General features: G+C 41.8%; 1 protein-coding gene across 3 annotated transcripts in view; it reads left to right on the forward strand.

The window, feature by feature from the left end:
* Positions 1–21,840, forward strand: part of il1rapl1b (interleukin 1 receptor accessory protein-like 1b) — a 1,065,873-nt gene that overhangs the window by 554,072 nt on the left and 489,961 nt on the right. For all 3 annotated transcript variants that reach the window (XM_078409149.1, XM_078409150.1, XM_078409151.1), the window contains 2 exons: positions 6,627–6,810; positions 6,953–7,106. In XM_078409149.1, the coding sequence (XP_078265275.1) occupies positions 6,627–6,810; positions 6,953–7,106 (338 nt within the window). The remainder of the gene's footprint in view (positions 1–6,626; positions 6,811–6,952; positions 7,107–21,840) is intronic.

Below are 21,840 nucleotides of genomic sequence, written 5' to 3' on the forward strand. Positions count from 1 at the left end.
GTAGGTAAAGTCCACATTCGATGAGGTGACATTATGCTGCAGGAAGCCAAGTAATGTGGAGCTAATGCCGAGTAAAGTCATTGCTACGTACCCTCCTATACTAAAGCTTCATGTAAACTGCTGCAAGCAGGAGTGTCGTTGTTCTGTTTCGGTACATATCACAACTAAGCACTCTTGATTCTGGAAGTCAAAAGATAATTGTAAGAAGTCATAAGAGGTAGTCGGGTCTTGGCACACGGAGTGAGCGGGAGCGGTGGTGAGGAATGGTTACCTTGCAACAAAGTATCACGTGGGGCCGTGACCCCCAAGAATGTCGTCCCTCTCCCCCCTCTATTTCGGGGACCTGGGGTGGATGGTACTGCATCGAGGAGTCCCATGCAACCTGTTTCTCCCACGGTTCCCAGACTCGCCAGCCGCCTGCCACCTTTGCAGGCTGGTGCAGCCTGTGTTCCATGTGTATATGGAGTGTGCAAGGTTGCAGCCCCTGTTCCAACATCGACAGGGGCTGCTTCTTGCCTTCTGACGGAACTTCACATCCACCATCCGCATCTTTGGACACCCTGTGGATAGGGGAGAGGGTAGGGCTGAAGATGTCCTGGTTGGGTTGCTCCTGGGCCTGGCCAAGCTGGTCATCGGCAAGTCATGGCGCCAGGTGGAAGGGGGCTCTGTCCGAGCCGGCTGCCTGCCCCTTTTCCAGGGTTACATCCGTGCCCGGGTGGTATTTGAGAGAGACTACACTCTGCCCACGGGTGCCCTGGGGGATTTCCGGGACCGTTGGGCACCACGTGGGGTGGAAGTCATCCTCAATAAGGATGGTGATATCGTTGTATAGGAGTTTATTTAGTATATTTGTTTGATTTGTATTATGGTGGTGGGTTTCGCTTTGCTTTAGTTTGTACTGTATTAATTGATTAAATAATTTTTGGTAAAAAAAAGAACGTTCTCCCAGGCCCTGAGGGAGAGCCTGGCAGCACACAGGATGATCCCACGAAAGGACGCTCAATGACATCCAACGCCAAGCTCAGTTCACCCATCGTGGAATGGGGACCTGCCCAGAGAGAGTAACCAGGGTGCCCTGTGAGCCTTGAAAACCAGGAATCAGCGAGGAGAACAAAGGGAGTCAGTGACAAAAGGCCCAGTGAGAAGAACCGGAGGGGGCTTACCTTCCGTGCCCTCCAGGTTGGCTGCAGGAGGGGCCTCTGGGAAACAAGGGCCGAAGAGGGCCGTGCATGGAGAAGGATGACAGATCGTGGATCAACGGGAATGGAGACGACCGCTGTGACTGAGACTGTACAATGGCGCTAAAATGGCACCTCTTGTATATAGAACCAGTGGGCTGTTCTGTATATCCAGTCCTAACTGTAACATGTGCTTATGTATGGTGATAGTCCTGCAAATATATATGTAAAAAAGTATTTCACTGTACCTGTACACATGATAATAAAGAAACCATTGAACCATTGAATAAGACATCGGAGCAGGATTGGGCCATTCGGCCCATCAGGTCTGTTCCATCATTCGATCATGGCTGATATTTACCCTTGATATTTTATCCTCTCAACCCCATTCTCCTGCCTTCTGCCCGTAATCTTTGATGCTATAAGAACAGTCAGAAGTCATAAAGAACCCAAGGGTAGTTTTAGTTGTTGTAAAACTCTTCCATTTAATGGAAAGTAAATGCTTGGCAAAGCTGCTAATGTGCAGATCTTCAGAGGGCAAAGAAGATGCACCAAATGGGAAGAGCAGAGGAGCGTTTTTTTAATTCAAAATAAATGGGTGCAGAGGAAGTGGGGTGTGTCTACTGTACTTTCCTGTTGACATTGACAGGGGGAATGATCATTGTACAAGTTTGCTGAATATTAGTGTTATCAGCCAGCTTCTCAATATCAGGGGAGTTGGGCATCTGACTAGCAGTTCCACTGAGGAGCCGAGAACATGGGTGGTTAAGGCGGTATCCGTGTGATCAGAGTACTATGGGCGACTCTGAGGATCATCAAGCATCAGGTGAAGAGACAGAGTCTTAGAGCTGCACGGTGGCGCATCTGGTAGTGCCGCTGCCTCACAGCGCAAGAGACCCAGGTTCAATCCTGTCCTCGAGTGCTATCTGTGTGGAGTTTGCATATTTTCTCTGTGACCGCGTGGTTATCCTCTGGGTGATCCGGTTTCCACATCCCAAAGATGAAGGCTTGTAAATTAATTGGCTGCAGTAAATCATGCTTAGTGTGTAGGGAGGGATATGGGCCAAACACGGGAAGGTGGGACTAGGATAGATGGGGCGTGTTGGTTGGCATGAGCAAGTTGTGCCAAAGGGTCTGTTTCTGTGCTGTGAGACGCTACGACTCTAACTCAACATGGTCACGGGGTGCAGGGAAACAGCAATGGAGGTCTGAATCAAACCGGGTTGCAGGAACGGTGAGACATTACCAAGGGCTCAAAAGAGAAACGGTAACATTCTGAAAACCCCAGCTGATTCGGCTTTTGGTTCACCCATTAGTCCAAAATGTAAATTGGAGACCTGGAGTACAAGCAATGTGTGCAACCAGAAGCAGGAGCCGGGACTAGCAACCTGGACCCCAGGCCATGGGTTGGGCATTGGACACCAAGGGCCAGGAACACAGGTGCATTTGCAGCTAAAGCTGGGGTCCAGAGTACTATATTATTTCCTGATTATTTCAACTCACTGGATTTTCAGGAAAATTTCTATCATTGCGGTACAATATGGAAAACTATATCAAATGTTCGTTTTTTAAATTATTGATTGTAGTTAAGTCCAATAATCCAGAAACGTTGTTAGTGTGGGACTACCGAGACCCCAAGTATGCCAGATTCTGGAGTTTTACTGAACTTGCTAATCGGGGGTATGGCAATACTCTTCAGGATGGTTTGTAAGGAAAAATATTTCACTGCGTTAGCACTTAGCACATTTGACAAAAGCACCATTGAACTAGGTCAGGGCATATTTGTCTTTATTTGCTCATTGTTCACATCATCAGAATAACAGAATGAAAAACTGCAAAAGCATTGCATCCCCAGTATCCAGAGCTCTGTATTCAGTAAATAGTTTTTGTTCATTATATGGCTGAACCACAATTGACACAAGGTAGAAGATCGACACAAAATGCTGGAGTAATTCAGCGGGTCAGCCAGCATCTCTGGAGAAAAGGAGTAGGTGACATTTTGGGTCAAGACCCTTATTCAGACTGAGAGTCAGGGGAGAGGGAAACTAGAGGTATGAAGATGTACAGAACAAATGAGAGCTGGCGCGTGAGCACATCTTCCTTAGCTGACTTAGTTGAATAAACTCTTGTTTAATCGACACTAAGTAATCATCAGTCTTTTGCACTATTACGATTTAAAAGAGGAATGAAGCAGATTTGGGAGCCACTTGAGAGTATTGTTGGGACCGGTTAACTGAGACCGTCAAGTCCTGGAAATGTGCAGAACCAACCTGTTTGGTTAACAACTCAATGTCGCATTTGTTGTGGTACGTTGTATTTTCAAGGCTGCTTTAACCAAGGCCAGGTGTTTGCATTTGATATTCACACAGCATTCCTAATATTCACAGCACTTTGAAAATTATAAACAGGAACCCCAGCAGATTTAAAGTTTGCCCTTTTTATCTCTGCACACAGTGAAGATCAGCTGAGCCCGATGGCAATGCTCTGTTTCACTGCGTCGAGGTGTTTTTTTGTCAGTAATGTTACTCTGAATGTGTTCGTAGAATGGCAAAAATGTAAACTGATGGAATTGTCGTCTAATTTTCAAGCTCTTTAAGCATGTAAGGTCATACGTTATAGGAGTAGAATTACTGTCGGTCCATCAAGTCTACTCCGCCATTCAATTCTGGTTGATCTGTCTTTCCCTCTCAACCCCATTCTCTTGCCATCACCCCATAACCCCTGACACCCTTACTAATCAAGAATCTGTTAATCTCCGCCTTAAAAAAAACCAATGACTTGGCCTTATTCTGAAGAGGGGTCTCAACCCAAAACGTCACCTATTCCTTTTCTCCAGAGACGTTGCCTGACCTACTGAGTTACTCCAGCATTTTGTGTCTCTGGCCAGTTCCTAGCTTTTGCTGCTGTCAGTGAGCTCTCCATTTTTTTTCCTCCAGAATTTTGCATTAAGCAGCAAGTCTTAAACATGGTGTATCCATTACATGTTCAACGCAATCACTGGCAGAGTTTGAAAACCTCACAAGTTTCACAAACTTGGCTATTTGTTTGCATAAGAAAAAAATCTGCAGATGCTGGTTTAAATCGAACGTAGACACAAAATGCTGGAGCAACTCAGAGGGTCAGGCAGCATCTCGGGAGAGAAGGAATGGGTGACGTTTCGGGTCGAGACCCTTCTTCGGAGTCTGACCCGAAACGTCACCCATTCCTTCTCTCCCAAGATGCTGCCTGACCCGCTGAGTTACTCCAGCATTTTGTGTCTATTTGTTTGCATGTTAGGCTATCAAGTATGACAGTGCTCAAGGAGAACCAAATACATTGGTAACAGGTTGAATCAGTTGTTTCATCAAATGCCAACTCATTATGGCTGATTTCACTGTACAAGTGGTATGATTGTTTTGCACTAATTTTGTCCACAGTGTACCTGATGATCAAGTATCCTTGTGCTGTAGCCAATTAACTTCACAGCTTAGATTAAACATAAGGATAATAAGAGGAAAAAATGGCCAGTTTTGATTGCTGTTGCATTGAAGTATGCATATTTTAACTGTGATGTGACAACAGAGCTGATGTTACATGCTAGAAGTCTCTGCTCCGTATTGGTTTTTTTAAGGCCGTTATGCTCTGCTTGTCACACATGCTCTTTCCACCACTGCAGCAAATTGCTTATCACAGGATACAGTGTAATTACTAGTCCTATTTCAATGTTAAGATAGTCAGCTAGCATTTGCTTAATACCCGCTGACGAAGGAAGCAGCAGAGTGTAATTGAAAGGTTAAAAAATGGAACCAATTCATGTAAAAAGAACAGCAGAACGAAAGTGCGTAAATGGAAATATGAAGACCATTCTTTTTTAAATGTGAAGGATGGTGACATGGAAATTACACATTATTTAAACTAATGGTTGAAATTTATTTTGTTGTGGTGTTTTTCTAAAAGAAGGCAATAAATCATTTATTTTAGACATATGTCCATTGTGTAATTGTGATTCATAACAATGTTTAGTTTAGTTTGGTTTAGAGATACAGCGCGGAAACCGGCCCTTCGGCCCACCGAGTCTGCTCCAACCAGCAATCCCTGTAAACTAATACTATCCCACATACAGTAGGGACAATTTACAATTTGACCGAATCCAATTAACCTTCAATCCGATACATCTTTGGAGTGTGGGAGGAAACTGGAGCACCCAGAGAAACCCCGCAGGTCACGGGGAGAACGCACAAACTCCATGCAGACAGAACCCATAGTCAGGATCGAACCCGGGTCTCTGGCACGATAAAGCAGCACTCTACCGCTGCACCAATGTGCCGCCCCAATGTGTTAAGCCATAATTGAAAAGTGTAAATGTCTAAGTGCTAAGATTATGAATTATTGGATTAGCTGACTCCAACAATCCATTTGACTGCACAGTTCCAGCACATTCATTCTTCTGAAACCCATTGGGTCACTTCATCACTTTAATGGTCTTCCTTACAACTTGAACACAACACCTCATCAGTTCTGACTTTTCTAAAATCACAATGTTCATGTTACCTGATACCACAACTTTGAATGACTTTTGGCTCGCATTTTCCTGGTGTGAAATAAATTGTGTAATAAAACCTACACAATTCTTCCCCACTTTCCCTGACCACATCCTATTTCCATTTCACATTCATTTCTCCAAAACACAAGCCTGCACTTAAGAAGATTGGGAGCAGAACACCTGAACACTTCTAACAACATTTGGATAGGTGCTTGGATCGGTACGGTTTAGTGGGATGTGACCAAATGTGGATGGGTGGGACTGGTGTAAAATGGGCATCTTGGTCGGCATGGGCAAGTTGGGCTGAAGGGCCTGTTTCCATGGTGTATGACTGTGTAGAGTAAAGTGCCATATATAATGGTCAGTCAGCACCCTGAATCGACACCAACTTTCCGAATTCACTGAAAAGTTTATTATACTATTTTAAAGAGAAATATGAGTGGGACATTAGCAGGAGTATTAATAGGGATACTTGTTTATTGAAGTTTTACTGTGGAAGATTGACTTGAAGGTCTCGACCCAAAATGTCACATATTCATGTTCTCCAGAGATCTATCTGACCCACTGAGTTACTCCGACAGTTTTGTATCTTTTTTCGTAAACCAGCATCTGCAGTTCCTTATGCCTCCATGTCTTTGGTATTTCATAAATTTATAAAACGTATGAGGAGATTTAGGCTGCTTGGCCCATCAATTCTACTCCACCGTTTGATCATGGCTGACCTAATTTTCCCTCTCAACCCCATTCTCCTGCCTTCTCCCTGTAACCCTTGCTCTTTAACAATGGGACACAAAGCAATTTCATTAATATGCTACAATTAAATGAATGTGTTTTCTGAGTCTTACAGATGTAATTTAAATATATTATATCAATGACCAAATGCTGTCACCTTAATGTCTTTTTGTTGTTGTTTGTTTCCTTTTCAGAAATGCCACATATTGTATGAAGGTTTCAATGTCACTGATTGTAGCTGAAAATGATACAGGCCTTTGTTACAATGCAAGAATGAAATACTTTAAAAAAGCTGAACTCAGTAAAAACAAGGAGATTACTTGTCCAGACATTGAGGATTTCATCCTCCCAGGCAGTGAGTCCGTAGTATGGTATAAGGTAAGACGATAACTACTTCCTTTGTATTTAAGAAGTCTTCCAAAAAGTAATCTAATTTTTACTGAGTGGTGTTTAATTAAAAATGAAAGTTTCTCAGAAGCAACACAAATACACACTATAGTTTAGCATTGTATTTGAACAGGAATGCCAGTCAAAGATCTGGCGGCAAAATGTTGTCCAAAAGGGGGACACTCTTCTGCTTCGTGAGGTTACGGAAGAAGATGTTGGGAATTACACCTGTGAAGTGAAGTTTGGAAACTTTGTGGTAAGAAGAACGACAGAGTTGTCAGTAACTGGTAAGTTCTCAACCTCCTCTCATTTCTTTTGTGATTTTACTTTGCAATTGTGATTTTTTTTTTGTTCTGAAGTCCCCCTTTAACATAAATTTGAAGCTGACCTCCGAATTGTGCATGTCACAGTGCTGCTGCAACACACACTGGCTCGTTGATGGACATGTGGTCTTGCTGTAATTTGTGCGATTCTTCGACTGAACAGGATAATTAATTTCCCTGCACATTTCAGAACTGCGTCCTGAGAAATCATTTGTATGCACTGCTGCGGAGAGACCGTGAAGGTCGTAATTTTGTTTGAATCTTGATCATTGGAGGTGATGCCCCACTATTAGAATCAGTCCTATGATCCTTCAGCTTTATTTCTGCAAACAGGCACTCACCTTTGCAGCCAATTCATATGAAAGGACTGTTGGATTCATTGACATCGAAAACAGAGCTTTAAGTTTATTATTATAGTCATGTGTACCAAGGTACAGCAAGTGAAAAGATTTTGTTTCCATGCAATATCCAATCAAACTAAATATCACAATACATGAATAGAATGAAGCCAAATGCAAGTGCACCAGGTAGTGTGAAGAGAAAGAGACTAGAGTATAGAATATATTTTCTCAGCATTGATGCCATAGCCTCAGAATAAAAGGATGTACCTTTAGAATGGAGATGAGGAGTAATTTCTTTAGTCAGAGGGTGGTGAATCTGTGGAATGCATTGTCACAGAAGGCCGTGGAGGCCAACTCAATGGATATTTGTATGGTGGAGACTGATACATTTTTGATTAGTACGGGTGTCAGGGGTTATGGGGACAAGGCAAGAGAATGGGTTTGAGAGGGAGAGATAGATCAGCCATGATCAAATGGCAGAGTAGACTTGATGGGCCGAATAGCCTAATTCTGCTCCTACAACTTATGAACTTATGAATCCCCTGTATAAAAAATAATAAAGAGGGCTCAGAAAAGTCTTCCATGGACTGTAAACAAGAATACTTTAATTACACCAATGTAACAGTTTTGGCAATTCAAACAATCAATTCAATCAACATATTAACAAAGTAGACATGTCGGGTAGAACTGGTTTGACAACTATTTTGGTAATGGAGGTTGGTGCTAGGCAAAAAGTAATTTCAAAGCAGCGACCATTAAATATTTATTATGATTTCACTCATGGCCATGCCTCTGAGCAAAAACTCTCAGCTGATGAACACCAGGATGTTAATGTTGGTGAATGGTGTGACTTGAAGATGAAGTGCAAAGCCCTGCTGCTTTACTGAACCAATATAGTTTAATATAATGAAGAAAAAAAAACACTTAGGCTCCAATATAATAAAAGCCTTGGATTGCAGAGATCCACAAGATGACATGACTAATTTGTCTTGTTTTTGTGTGTCAGCACGCAACTGGAGTTCTTAAGTAATGAAATTCATATTTCATTTCCAGCATGCTAATATCCAGACCGACTTTGCTAAAAGGGCAGTTTAAATTATTCAGGTGTTCTGTTGCGGCTTCATCAAGTCTTCATTGCTGTCACTGTGAACCCTAGCCATCAGTACTCCTTCAGACCCCAGAATAATCCGTCTCAAATGTCAGACACTTCTGGCTTGATCCGCAAATGGATTGCAAAAAAAATATCTATCCTGGATGACTTCTGGCAAGCTAGTTTCTACTTGTGTCAGTTGTCTTTTATGTTGGGAAGGGAAATGTTTCAACATTTTGCAGGCAATGCTTATCAACAGGGTTACAATGTATTAAGTTTCAAAGCAATCCTATGTAATATAATCCTATGTAATATAATCCTATGTAATATAATCCTATGTAATATAATCCTATGTAATATAATCCTATGTAATATAATCCTATGTAATATAATCCTATGTAATATAATCCTATGTAATATAATCCTATGTAATATAATCCTAAGTAATATAATCAGAGGACAATTCTAGTAATTAATCGTGACCTGTAGTCCATCAAAAATAAGTTCTCATCATTATTTCACTTGAATGCAAAATCTTTTGGTACACACAAAATGACAGGCAATTTCTGTGATTATGCTAATCCGTAAACGTCCTTATGTCAGTTTGAGTTACCTATTTAAATTTTTTTTCTGTTTAGCTAAACTATCAAAATGCATATTCTCCCTCTCATATTTAACAGAACCCTTTATTTACGGAAACTGATATGTTACCTGCCTTTGAAAATTTGGGAAGTACATTAACAAAGGGCACGGAGCAGCCTTTCGTGCAGATGGGTGCTGGGCAGCAGGAACCCTCTACTGATTTCCTGGCTGTGGGACTGGGAAGTCCGTCTGCTGTACCTTTGCTAGACTGTAGTGTCACAGCTACAGAGAAAGTGCACATTAAAAAAGCGCAAGGGTTACAATGAGGTAGGCTGGAAGATTGGCTGACCTCCCTTGCTTATGAGCGATCCGTTCAGTAGGCTGATAAAAGCAGGGAAGAGGCTGTTTCTCAATCTGGTGGTACCCATGCGTCTCAAGCTTTTGTATCTTCTTCCTGATGGGAGAGAGGATAAAAGGGAATGAAAGGGAAGAGAGAGTATAAAAGGGAATGAGGATAAAAGAGGATAAAAGGATAAAAGGAAATGGGTGTAAGTGGTCCTTGATTGTGTTGGCTGCTTTTTTAAGGTACCATCAAAATCAAGAGTCAAGAATGTTTTATTGTCATGTCCCCAAATGGAACAATGAAATTCTTACTTGCTGCAGTGAAACAGATATGTAAACATAATATTCTGTAAACACCATGATAAATTAGAAAAAAAAGTTCATTATAAATATATATTTGTGAAAAATAGTGCAAAGACAAAAACAATGCCCCATGTCTATGTAGTTTCGACCTTATTTGGAAGTTGTAGCGTTTACTAGCCTGATGGTTGTCAGGAATAAGCTGTTCCTAAACCTGGACATTACAGTTTTCAGGCTCTCATACCTTCTTCCAGAAGACTGGAATGAAATGGTGATGTGGCCAGGGTGGTGTGGGTCTCTGATGATGCTGGCTGCCTTTTTGAGTCTGCAACTCCTGTAGATCCCTTTGATGGTGGGTAGGGCAGTATCCGTGATGGATTGGCTGGTGCTCACCACTTTTGTGTGGAAGTGTAGGTGGAGTTGATGGTGTGGAGACTGGTCTATGCGAAGACTGGGCTGTGTTAATTGAGGCAAGTGAGCTTCTGGCTATTTGTTTAAAAGTTCCGCAGAAGTTGAACGACAATTGTAGATGAGGGGAAACAGGAGGGGGTTGCCTCCAGTTGCAGCGTGGCAGTTGGAAGGTCTATGAAAGCAAATTAATTGGCCAAATTAGGCACCTTGAAAAGAAACAATACCTTGCCATGTTAGCAATTGCTGGGGCAGTGAGAGCAGTTCAGGCCTGACACTCGTGTTACTTGGAGTAGATCACATCCCTTGGTGAGCCGTCAAGCAAAAATGGAGCCCCTTTTATCAGTTTATTTATGTTCACAGTTGATAAGTTCTAGCTGCGGAATTAGGCTATCCGGACCATCAAGTCTACTCTGCATTTAATCATGACTGATCTATCTTTCCCTCTCAACCCCATCCTCTTGCCTTCATCCCGTAACCCCTGACACATAATGACTTGGCATCATTTGGATATCCTTGGTGGGGTGAAGGTTGCCCTTGGAAAGTATGCATACAAAGCAAGCAGAGAAAGGTTCTTGCGCTTACGCTCGGTCCAACAAGAACTCTCACGTTCGGTCCACCAAGGGCTACTAGATCTCCTGGTTGCTGACCATTTTAACCCCCTTTCCCCTTCCCCTCCTATTATCATACTGATGTTTCAAACCTGTGCCTCCTCCATTGCCAGAGTGAGACCATATGAAAACTGGAGGAACAGGACCTCATATTCCACTTGGGTAGTTTGCAACATGATGGAATGAACATTGAATTCTACATTTTTTTATAACCTCTAACAAACCACCCCTCTCCATCTCCTCCTCCCTCCTCTCTTCCAGCTTTCTTTCCTAACCCAACCCTACAATCAGTCTGAAGAAGGATCCCAACCAAAAACCTCACCTATCCATGTTCTCCAGAGATGCTGTCTGACCCGCTGAGTTACTCCAGCACTTTGTATCATTTTTCTTATAAACCAATGTCTGCAGTTCCTTGTTTCCACAGTCACAATTTCTGTATCATTTAAAGGATGAGATTTAAACTTTGAATGAACTTTCAAGAATGAGGGACATTTAAATCCATTTGTTGTTTCTAAGTTTTAACATAACTCATTCCCTAAACCCCATTGAGTAATCTGTTTTATTTTGCATTCTGAAACATGTAGTTTCGACCTTATTTGGAAGTTGTAGCATTTACTAGCCTGATGGTTGTCAGGAATAAGCTGTTCCTGAACCTGGACATTACAGTTTTCAGGCTGCAGTTCCAAGCAGATTATTTGAATGACCGGCTGAGTTACTCTAGCACTTTGTATATATTTTTTAAAGAATCGTTCTTCCTCTATTTTATAGCTTGGAGAAGGTGTTTCTGAGAAACACAATTTACTTTGTTCAGTTGCATAGCTTGATGTGTTATTGTCACAAAATAGATAGATAGATAGATAGATAGATAGACAGACAGACAGACAGACAGACAGACAGACAGACAGACAGACAGACAGACAGACAGACAGACAGACAGACAGACAGACAGACAGACAGACAGACAGACAGACAGACACAGATAGATAGATAGATAGATAGATAGATAGATAGATAGATAGATAGATAGATAGATAGATAGATAGATAGATAGATAGATAGATAGATAGATAGATAGATAGATAGATAGATAGATAGATAGATAGATAGATAGATAGATAGATAGATAGATAGATAGATTCTTTATTAGTACAGGTGTCAGAGGTTATGGGGAGAAAGCAGGAGAATTGGGTTAGGTGGGGGGGAAAAGATCAGCCATGATTGAATGGTGGAATAGAATTGATGGGCCAAATAGCCTAATTCTACTATCCCTTTTATGACAATTTAAGAAAATCCTCAGGGACGGTCTGAGATGGACTGCCCCAGATTTTGTTTGCAAGAAGTTGCATTCCAATACTGCCCATGACTCCGAAACTGAATAGTCACGGTCAAAACCATTAGGATAAGTGTTTGAGCATGTACCCTTACAGTGCCAAAAAATGGAAGCAAAACAAAACAGAATAATATAGTTGGAAGCATATAATAGGACTTTTAGTGGAGCTTTTAGAGGACTATGAATATTAAAATAAAAGGCAAGTAACAAATTATGAGGTGACAATGGAATAACCAGGTATAATTGAGTTTGGTAATTTGATAAATGAAAATGCACCATTGATGTGTAAATGAGCGAGACATGTACGATCATTTGTGATTGTTCACTCGAATCAGAGTTGTAGTTTGAAGTACTGACATTGTATTTTTCACTGTTTTGCCTTTTCATTTAAATTCTCTGTGACTTTAAGCATTAAAATAAAATGTGTCTCGCAATATTTTCCTTGGAAAATTTAATTTGGCCCATTACTTTGAGTGATCCGAAATGATCTCGAGGTGAAATTTACAGTAGGTGCCCTGAGGAAAATTAAAGCAGTGTATCAGTGATGAATGCTGTTAATTTGCTTGGGAAAAGAAAATCCACTTTGCAAGGCAACCCTGAATACAGACTGGAGTTAATGTTTCACCAGGAGATTCTTCTTACAGAGAGTAGTTTCATTTGCATCTTTATTTACTTATTCAGAATGTCAGAACTCTGCAAATCTTGATCTTGGAAAATGTTTTCTGTAATTCAGTAAAGATTTTAGTCAAGGACAGAAGCATATTAGTCCCGTAGGATTACTTTAAATATTACCACCAACAGGCAGGACCTACACAGTGAATAGTATGGCTTTGGGGATAGTTGTAGAGCAGAAGGTTCCAGGAGTGCAGGTACATATCTCCTTGAAGGTGGCGTCACTGGTAGACAGGGTGGTCAAAAAAGTTTTTGACGCATTGGCCTTCATCAGTCAGTGTATTGAGTATAGAGGTTGGGAGGTCATGTTGCAGTTATATAAGATGTTGGTGAGGCCACCGTTAGAGTATTGGGTTCAGTTCTGGGCACCATTCTCCAGGAAAGACGTTTTCAAATTGGAAAGGGTACAGAGAAGTTTTATGAGGATGTTGCCAGGACACGAGGACCTGAGCTACAGGGAGAGGTTGAGCAGGCTGGAACTCTATTCTTTGGAGATCAGAGAGGTGATCTTATAGAGGTGTAAAAAATCATGAGAGGAATAGATCAGGTAGATACACAGAGTCTCTTTCCCAGCGTAGGGTAATTGAGAAGCAGTTGACATAGGTTTACGGTGAAGGGGGGAAAGATTTACTAGGAATTTAAGGGGTAACTTTTTCACACAAAGGGTGGTGGCTGAATGGAACGAGCTGCCAGAGGAGATAGTTGAGGCAGGGACTATTGCAATGTTTAAGAAACAATTAGACCGCTACATGGATTGGACAGGTTTAAAGGGATATGGGCCAAACACAGGCAGGTGAGACTAGTGTAAATAAGACATGTTGGTCGGTGCAGGCAAGTTGAGCCAAAGGGGGCGTTTTCACACTGTTTGACTCTATGACGATATGACTTTAAACAGTACAGTGTGTTCTGCCTTTCCAAAAGATGGGTATGTTTGGAATTAACAGCATATATATCGAATGGGAATGAAACACTAATAGATTGATCAGTTCATAAAGGCGTTGCAAAATACTGTATACATGTAATGACAAGGAACTGCAGATTGGGTTAACGTTTGATGAGCATTTGATGGTTCTGGGCCTGTACTCGTTGGACTTTAGAAGGATGAGGGGGAACCTCATTGAAACTTACTGAATGGTGAAAGGCCTAGATAGAGTGAATGTAGAGAGAACGTTTCCATAAGTGGGAGAGTCTAGGACCCAAGGCTACAGCCTCAGAATAAAAGGATGTACTCTTTAGAACGGAGATGAGGAGGAATTTATTTTGTCAGGGGTGGGGAGGGGGGGGGGGGGGGGGGAATCTGTGGAATTCATTGCCACAGAAAGCTGTGGAGACCAAGTTATTGGGTATTTTTAAAGCAGAGATTGACAGATTCTTAAATAGTAGGTTAAGGGGAGATAGGTTATGGGGAGAAGGCAAGAGAATGGGGTTGAGAGGGAGAAATAGATCAGCCATGATTGAACGGCGGAGTAGACTTGATGGGATGAATCTGCTCCTATCACATATGGACTTAATATACTTGTAACCGCATTACCCCTTCCACAACAATCCTGCAACAAACTTTACAGTTCCCAACTATGTATTTCTTTTGGGCTCACACCCGATTCTATCAAATAATCTACGTCAGGGAACCCCCTCGCCTGAGGTCATCTATTGCGGGCCATGATTTTTTCAGGCTCCCTCTTCTCTCTCACCTTTTTTCCCTGCAATCAGTCTGAAGAAGGGCACCGACCTAAAATGTCATCTATCCCTCTTCTCCAGAGATGCTGCCTGACCCGTTGAGTTACTCCAGCATTTTGTGTCTTCAAATTTTGCATATTGCACTTTAGTGCCTTGGAAAAAAATGCAATGTTAGAGTTGGATAATGCGAGATAATGTTTTTGCTTCACTCCTGTTGGTGTTATTGTTTGTTTGATTGAAATAATTAAATAAAAATAAGTTATGCAGCAGGAAATGAGTGATTGAATGTAATTGAGTTTAGAGACTACTAGACCAAGTGGACCCATTGGGCCCAAACCTCTCCTGCATTGGTGCAGCACCCTCTCCTCCCCATCCCTCCAACCCCCTCCCCTCCTCCCTTCCTCCCCCCCTCACCCTCTCCTCCCCCCCTTACCCTCTCCTTCTCCTTCCCCCCCAACCCCCCTCACCCTCCCTCCCACCTCCCCCTCCCCCTCTCCCCCTCCCTCCCTTCCCCCTCTGCCGTCCCCCCTTCCCCCTCCCCTCCTCCCCTCCTCCCCCTCCCCCCCTTCCCCTCCCCTCCTCCCCTTCCCCTCCTCCCCCTCCCCCTCCCCCTCCCCCTCTCCTCACCCCCTCCCTCCCTTCCACCTCCCCTTCCCCCCTCTCCCCTCACCCTCTCTCCCTCTCTCATCCCCCTCCCTCCCTCCCCTCTCCCCCCCCTAGGAGATAGATTTAAACTTTAAAATGTGAATAACTTAAAAAATATAACACCAATTTCAATGAAACTTCTTCCATTAGCACCAACACGGTGAGTAAGGTGGGCCTAAAATTGTTGCGTTATCGTGTACCATTTTGGCTGTAGTTCAGGAACAAACAAACAAACAAACGAGAGTTTTAGTATATAGATTAGGAAGTCATGTGTTCCTTTACTCTTTTCATGATTGTATATTAACTCCAGAAATAAAAGACTTTAAAAAGCACTTCTAAATGACCACTGACAGCATTTGAAAATTTTCCATTAATTATTTTTGTCACTTCAATTATTCTTAAAGACTACAATTTCCTCACATACAAGCATTGCTACATTATAGATGATCCACTAATGCATTTACTTTGTGTGATCTATGATTAGTGTTGAAGCCAGGCTTCACTTTTAATCTGAAATGGGAAACTACTGATCACAGCAACATGCCCACTGTGTGGGGAGAGATGCATAGTTTTTTGCCAACCAGACAGGATTGAAAGTTTAGTTTAGTTTCGTTTATTGTCACGTGTACCGAGTTGCAGTGAAAAATGTTTGTTGCGTGCTAACCAGTCAGCGAAAAGACAATACATAATGACAATCAAGCCATCCACAGTGTACAGATACTTAATAAAGGGAATAACATGAATAAGGTTTAGTGTAAGATAAAGTCCAGCAAAGTCCGATCATAGATAGATGAAGGGTCATGGCTCAGGACTGCTCTCCAGTTGGTGATTGGGTGGTTTAGTTGCCTGATCACAGCTGTGAATTTGTTATATCTGGGACATATGGCAATGAAATACTCTTGACTCTCTCTTGACTCTTGATGTTGGGTTCAGTGGGCAGAATAGAAAGTCAGAAGCCCCTGCATCTGATCTCGAGCCTGTTTCAGATTTGAAAGTTACCATGTTCTGTACGAATCGCCCCTGAGACGGCAAGCAAAATTGCAGCATTTACCATAATTCACGTAGAGTGCAGAGGTCAAAGCAGCACGAGTATAATCCAGTTCTATCACAAAGGACATCTTTAACTCCAGCTCATCTAAGGCAGTCTAACAAATCCTCTTCAGCATTTTCATGTGTTGATCCCAGATTACAAGAGCCCCAGTGTAAACATTCAAAGCAGTGGGCAAATACGTATCGTTTAATTATCTTCCAACTTAATTATTTGGATTATTATTTAAAAATACAACAGTGCTTAACAGTGTGACTGCTAACAGTGTAAAACTGGACTCCACGTTTAGCAATCAGGCCTCTTGATAATCGAGAGCTTAGTATCTGCGTCAACAGAATATTTATTAGTAAACAACAAAGCAGCCAACTAGCAAAATTAGAACTGGTGAGTCAAATTACTGATTCATTTGTCTCATTTAAAAAAAGTCTTTTCAAATGCAATTCAAAGTAAACCATGTGAGACATAATGCATCACACAGAGAGACAACACTGAAACAGGCCCTTCAGTCCATTGAGTCAGGGTCAGTCATCAAACACCCATTTAATACGATTCCTGTCCTGACCTATTTATTCTTCCCAACCATTCCCATTAACTTTACTTTTATCATATTTGCTTTAATCAGGCTGAAGAATGGTCTCGACCCGAAACGTTATCCATTCCTTCCCTCCAAAGATGCTGCCTGTCCCGCTGAGTTACTCCAGCATTTTGTGTCTATCATCGATTTAAACCACCTGCTGTTCCTTCCTACACAACTTTACTTTTACTTTACTTTAGGGTAAGGTGAGGGATCGCCAAGAAAAGGCTCCCAACCATGAATACATGTTTTCTTTTAAATTATCCTCCCTTATACTTGGTGATGCATTGGTGTGGTTGCCTAGGAGTTTCTGCCTATGTATAACAATGAGTATGTATAACCAGATAATTTAGCTTCACTGGTTGATGACATTGAGAGCAGAAGAGACTATTCCCGGTGCTTGAGTCGGAAAGTGGGCATTACTCATCTCGACCTGAAACGTCACCCATTCCTACTCTCCAGAAATGCTGCCTGTCAATCTGAGTTACTCCAGCTTTTTGTGTCTATCTTTGGTTTAAACCAGCATCTGCAGTTCCTTCTGACACATTACTAGTTACACACCAGTTTAAGACTATTAGGAATTTGGGTTGTTGACACTCAATAAATTAGACACTGGATACTCCAAGGCTCCACTAAAGCCTTGTTTCAAATTAAATGCATCTTTTAGAGTGTCATTTGTAATTGTCATGAAAATAGCGAATGTTTGAAGGTTATCTATTGAACTGGATGAAGAATCCAGCTTGCTAATACTTACAAGGTTTGTCGATGATTAAGGTCAAATTCACTTAACCGTGTCCTGTCTTGTGTACTAAAATCCCAATCTCTCATAAATGATAAAAAGCACCCTTTTTAGACGTTATATTCCTGGTGTCCTTTCCTGAATCATTGTCTTTAATCTATTCAATCCTCTGATTGTTTTAGCACATTCAAGATAACCTCCAACCAATAATCTATCCTACAAGATGGCATAATGCTGTGGTCGAGCTGCTGCCTTATAGCACCAGAGACCCAGGTTCGATCCTGATTACCGGTGCTGTCTGCATGGAATTTGTACGTTCTCCCAGTGACTTGCGTAGGTTTTCTCTGGGATCTCCGGTTTCCACCCGCACTCCAAAGAGGTTAATTGGCTTCGGTAGAAGTGTAAATGATCCCTAGTGTGTGCAGGATAATGTTAGTGTGCGGGGATCGCTGGTCGGCACGGAATCGGTGGGCTGAAGGGCCTGTTTCCGCACTGTATCTCGAAACTAAACAAAAGATATAAAATTAGGGAGTGGATGCCTTTTTCCATGGAATATTTTAAAGACAGACAAACTAATAAGATGCAATCATTTCAGCAAAGAAATTATATTTATTTCAATACTTATACACTCAAATGTATTTTAAAATGAGAGTCAGCAAAAGTACTTGGAAAGAAACAAAAAATCTACATTTTCTGTATCATTTATATACATTACAATTATTTTATTAGAAAATTAAATGTCCTCTGGGTTTCAACTTGTATTTTCTTTCTCACCTCTTTTAATATATTGATGTCAATTAATATCTTTTATTTCATCAAAATCTTAAGTATAAAATGCCATCTAACAATGGACATTGCACCTTGTTGAACTTTAAAAAATATATTGGTTATCGAATGCAAAAATATAAAGATCATTCCTATTCACTTTTTGCACAGTAATCGCCTTAAAGCAGGAGAGCAATAAGTAAGGATCCTTTATTTCACGCACAAAGAACCGCGCATATTTTCCAAATTAAAATATGATTTATTTTCATGTAGAGTAATTGGTTGGACTTCACTTATGATTGTATCAGTAAAAATGTTTGCCATTTTTTATGGCTGAGGGTTTGTTGACCACTTATGAAAGCAATTCGTTTCTCCAATAAATATCCACTGTGACATTCTGAGCTAGATAAAGAAGTCAACTGGCAGAGCACATTCAATAGCGCTTTGACAGCAGTTCTTCACAGTTGCCTCGGGTAGCTGTGAAAGTACATTGAGCCCTTTAACCCTTTCTCGAGGGGGCAATCCCCGGACTCAATTTAAACACAATGTAAACAATGCTCCCTGCCCCATGTTGTTGTGCAAGGGGAAATTTGAGGGCTGCTGTTGAAGGCAACTTTACCTCAGACTACCATTGATGACGTGGGCTCTGTCCATTTTAAACAGTAAAATTGCTTTTATAAGTTGTGCAACTGAGTCAAGAGTTCAATTTTCATCATTAGAATATCTAGCATGTGTTTGGGTTAGCTCAGCTACAGAAACTATAGTTGAGTAGCTAAGTACCCAGCAACTTGTTTTCCAATGACTCGTATAGAAGTTCCATGCAGCTTGCAGGCAGAGGAGCTTCAATGGTTCTTTATTATCACACGTACAGTGACATTCTTTGTTTGCAAACAGATCTGTAAGACTATTGTCACACATAAGTGCAATCCCCGATTAAGTACAGAATGCATAGAAACAGCCCACTGAGTCCATAGACAAGAATCGGCAGGTTTGGGCACAATTTTCAAAGTCTCAGCTGCAACTGGCCAGAAAGGCCCATTTCAGCCGTCGCCATGATCCGGATCGCCCCGCGAACCATCATCCCTCTCCTCGCCCGGCCACCTTCAGCCTGTGTGCTCCAGGCCTGCCACACGCAGCCAACATTGAGGGTGTGGAATGTAAGACCCCCAGCCAATGTAGTCAATGATGATACCCTGGTTCTTGGCTCAGTGCAAACATTTTTAGGACCAACTTGGCAATTTGACAAATTTTAGTACCTGATTTTGCAATTGTTAATCTTGTAGATTATCTTATTTTGTGTGATTTTACAAAACAATAATTGAACATATATAGCAATATATTTTTACCCATTTGTTTTCCAATGGATCATATCAGATTACAGGGAGAGGAGGTTCTTCACGCAGGGCTCAATGGTTAGTTCAATCAGGGGTTGAATAAGAGAACTAAATTACTGGCAAAATCAGTTTGAAGAACGATCCAGGTCTGAAATGTCACCTATCCATGTTCTCCAGACCCGCTGAGTTACTCCATCACTTTTGTTTAAACCAGCATCTGCAGTTCCTTGTTTTTACCTTGCTAGCTTTTTTTGTTGGAATCCAATTCAGCTACTTTCTTTCATTTTCGGTGATAGAAAGGTGAGAGTGTACTTGTCCTCGTTGTTGGACTTGAAATTTGGTCGGATTAGAAAACTACTTCCAAGGAGCATGGATTGAAGTCAGATTTGCACATCAGTGAGTTGGTTCCTAGGATTAGATAGCACGCAATCACATGTTGTGCCTCGGTGATGATTAGAAATTGATCTTGGGGCTTGGCCTACATGATTAAGGTTAAATTACTACTGACTATTATGGATCCACAGGAGGGAAAATGAGATTCATCTAGCTTTGTTGCATTGATAGGATGTGGGTTTGTTAATGGACTGTGCCCACTGCACGGATGTAACAAGATTGGGGAAAAAGTCTTGCACAAATGTGATATTTACTGAGTTAAATTGTGCTATCTTTTTACTCAACAACATTGTGAGATTCAAGATTGGGAAATCCTCACGCTGGACACTAAGGTGCCATTACTTGTCTCAGTTATCCTTTAGGAGTCAGACTTAAGCATTGTTATTCTTACTTGTCTCAGTTATCCTTTAGGAGTCAGACTTAAGCATTGTTATTCTTAGATTGGAACAACACACAGTCGCAAGATTACATGAGAGATATAATCACTCATGGAAAGAAAGGTTTGCAACAAAGCAGATTAATCATCCAAGCACAAAGTACACCGATTACTTCCCGGAACTGGTGGCCTTGATGCCTTGCTGTCTAAGTGGATGTGAAATCTGGAAAGGCTGGAGATACTTGCGGCTTAACCTACCAGCACCAATGGCTCAGCGATAGAGTTGCTGCCTTACAGTGCCAGTAGACCCGGGTTTGATCCTGACTACGGGTGCTGTCTGTATGGAGTTTGTACGTTCTCCCCGTGACCTGCCTGGGTTTTCTCCGAGATCTCCAGTTTCCTCCCACATTCCAAAGCCGTACAGGTTTGCAGGTTAATTGGCTTGGTATAAGTGTAAATTGTCCTTAGCCTGTGTAGGATAGTGTTAATGCGTGGGGATCGCTGGTTGATGCGGACTCGGTGAGCCGAAGGGTCTGTTTCCGCGCTGTATCTCTAAACTAAACTATATTAGACAAAGAAGTTGTTAATATTGCAGACGTGCGATGGATCTTTGGAGATCTCTACTGGTTTTGCTTCATCTTAAAGCTGTTCAACCTGATGCCAGGAAACCTTGTGGGTTCAGGAAGAATTCCTGAGACCTGCGGAGTTGTCTTCCCCTCCCCTTCCCCCACCACCATGGCTGTGTGTTATTCTGTCACCATCTCACCCCTGGTAGATCTGTCTCCCAGTGGAACAAGTCACTTCAGAAATGTTAATAGTGGAGTCCCGGGCATTGATGAGATGGTGTGATTCTGTGAGTGCGATTGGTTGACGACGGTGTGACTTATCTATTTACTGCTCCTCACTAATCACCCTTGAAGTGACCAGATTGCGGGGCCCATTTCAGAAGGGAGGGAAGAGTCAAACACATTTCCAAGGGTCGTGGTTCACATTTTGGCCTGACCAAGGAAGCACCGCAGATTCCCTTCCCCGAAGGACATTAACAAACCAGATGGGTTTTTAATTCAATCCAGTAGTTTTATTATCACCATTACCAGCTTTTTTATATATTCATGATAGATTTAATTAACTCGATTTAAAGTTTCCAGCTGCCATGAAGGGAAATGTACTCCAGTCTCCAGATCATTAGTCCATGCCTCTTAATAACCTCAATTCTACCTACCCCCATCAATAAAATAACTTTACATATTTATTCCTTTACAACCCCCCTTCCCCTGAAGATCTTTATATATTTTTATAGTGACTTCATGCTGAATTAAGTCCTATGCCTCCTCGCTCAGCGTCAGTACTACACCAGTGAGACGCATTCATATGTGTAGGAAGGAACTGCAAATGCTGGTTTAAATCGAAGGTAGACACACAATGCTGGGGTAACTCAGTGGGACCGGCAGTATCTCTGGAGAGGAGAAAT

This window comes from Rhinoraja longicauda, chromosome 12, assembly GCF_053455715.1.
Source record: "Rhinoraja longicauda isolate Sanriku21f chromosome 12, sRhiLon1.1, whole genome shotgun sequence".
NCBI classification, from domain to species: domain Eukaryota; kingdom Metazoa; phylum Chordata; class Chondrichthyes; order Rajiformes; family Arhynchobatidae; genus Rhinoraja; species Rhinoraja longicauda.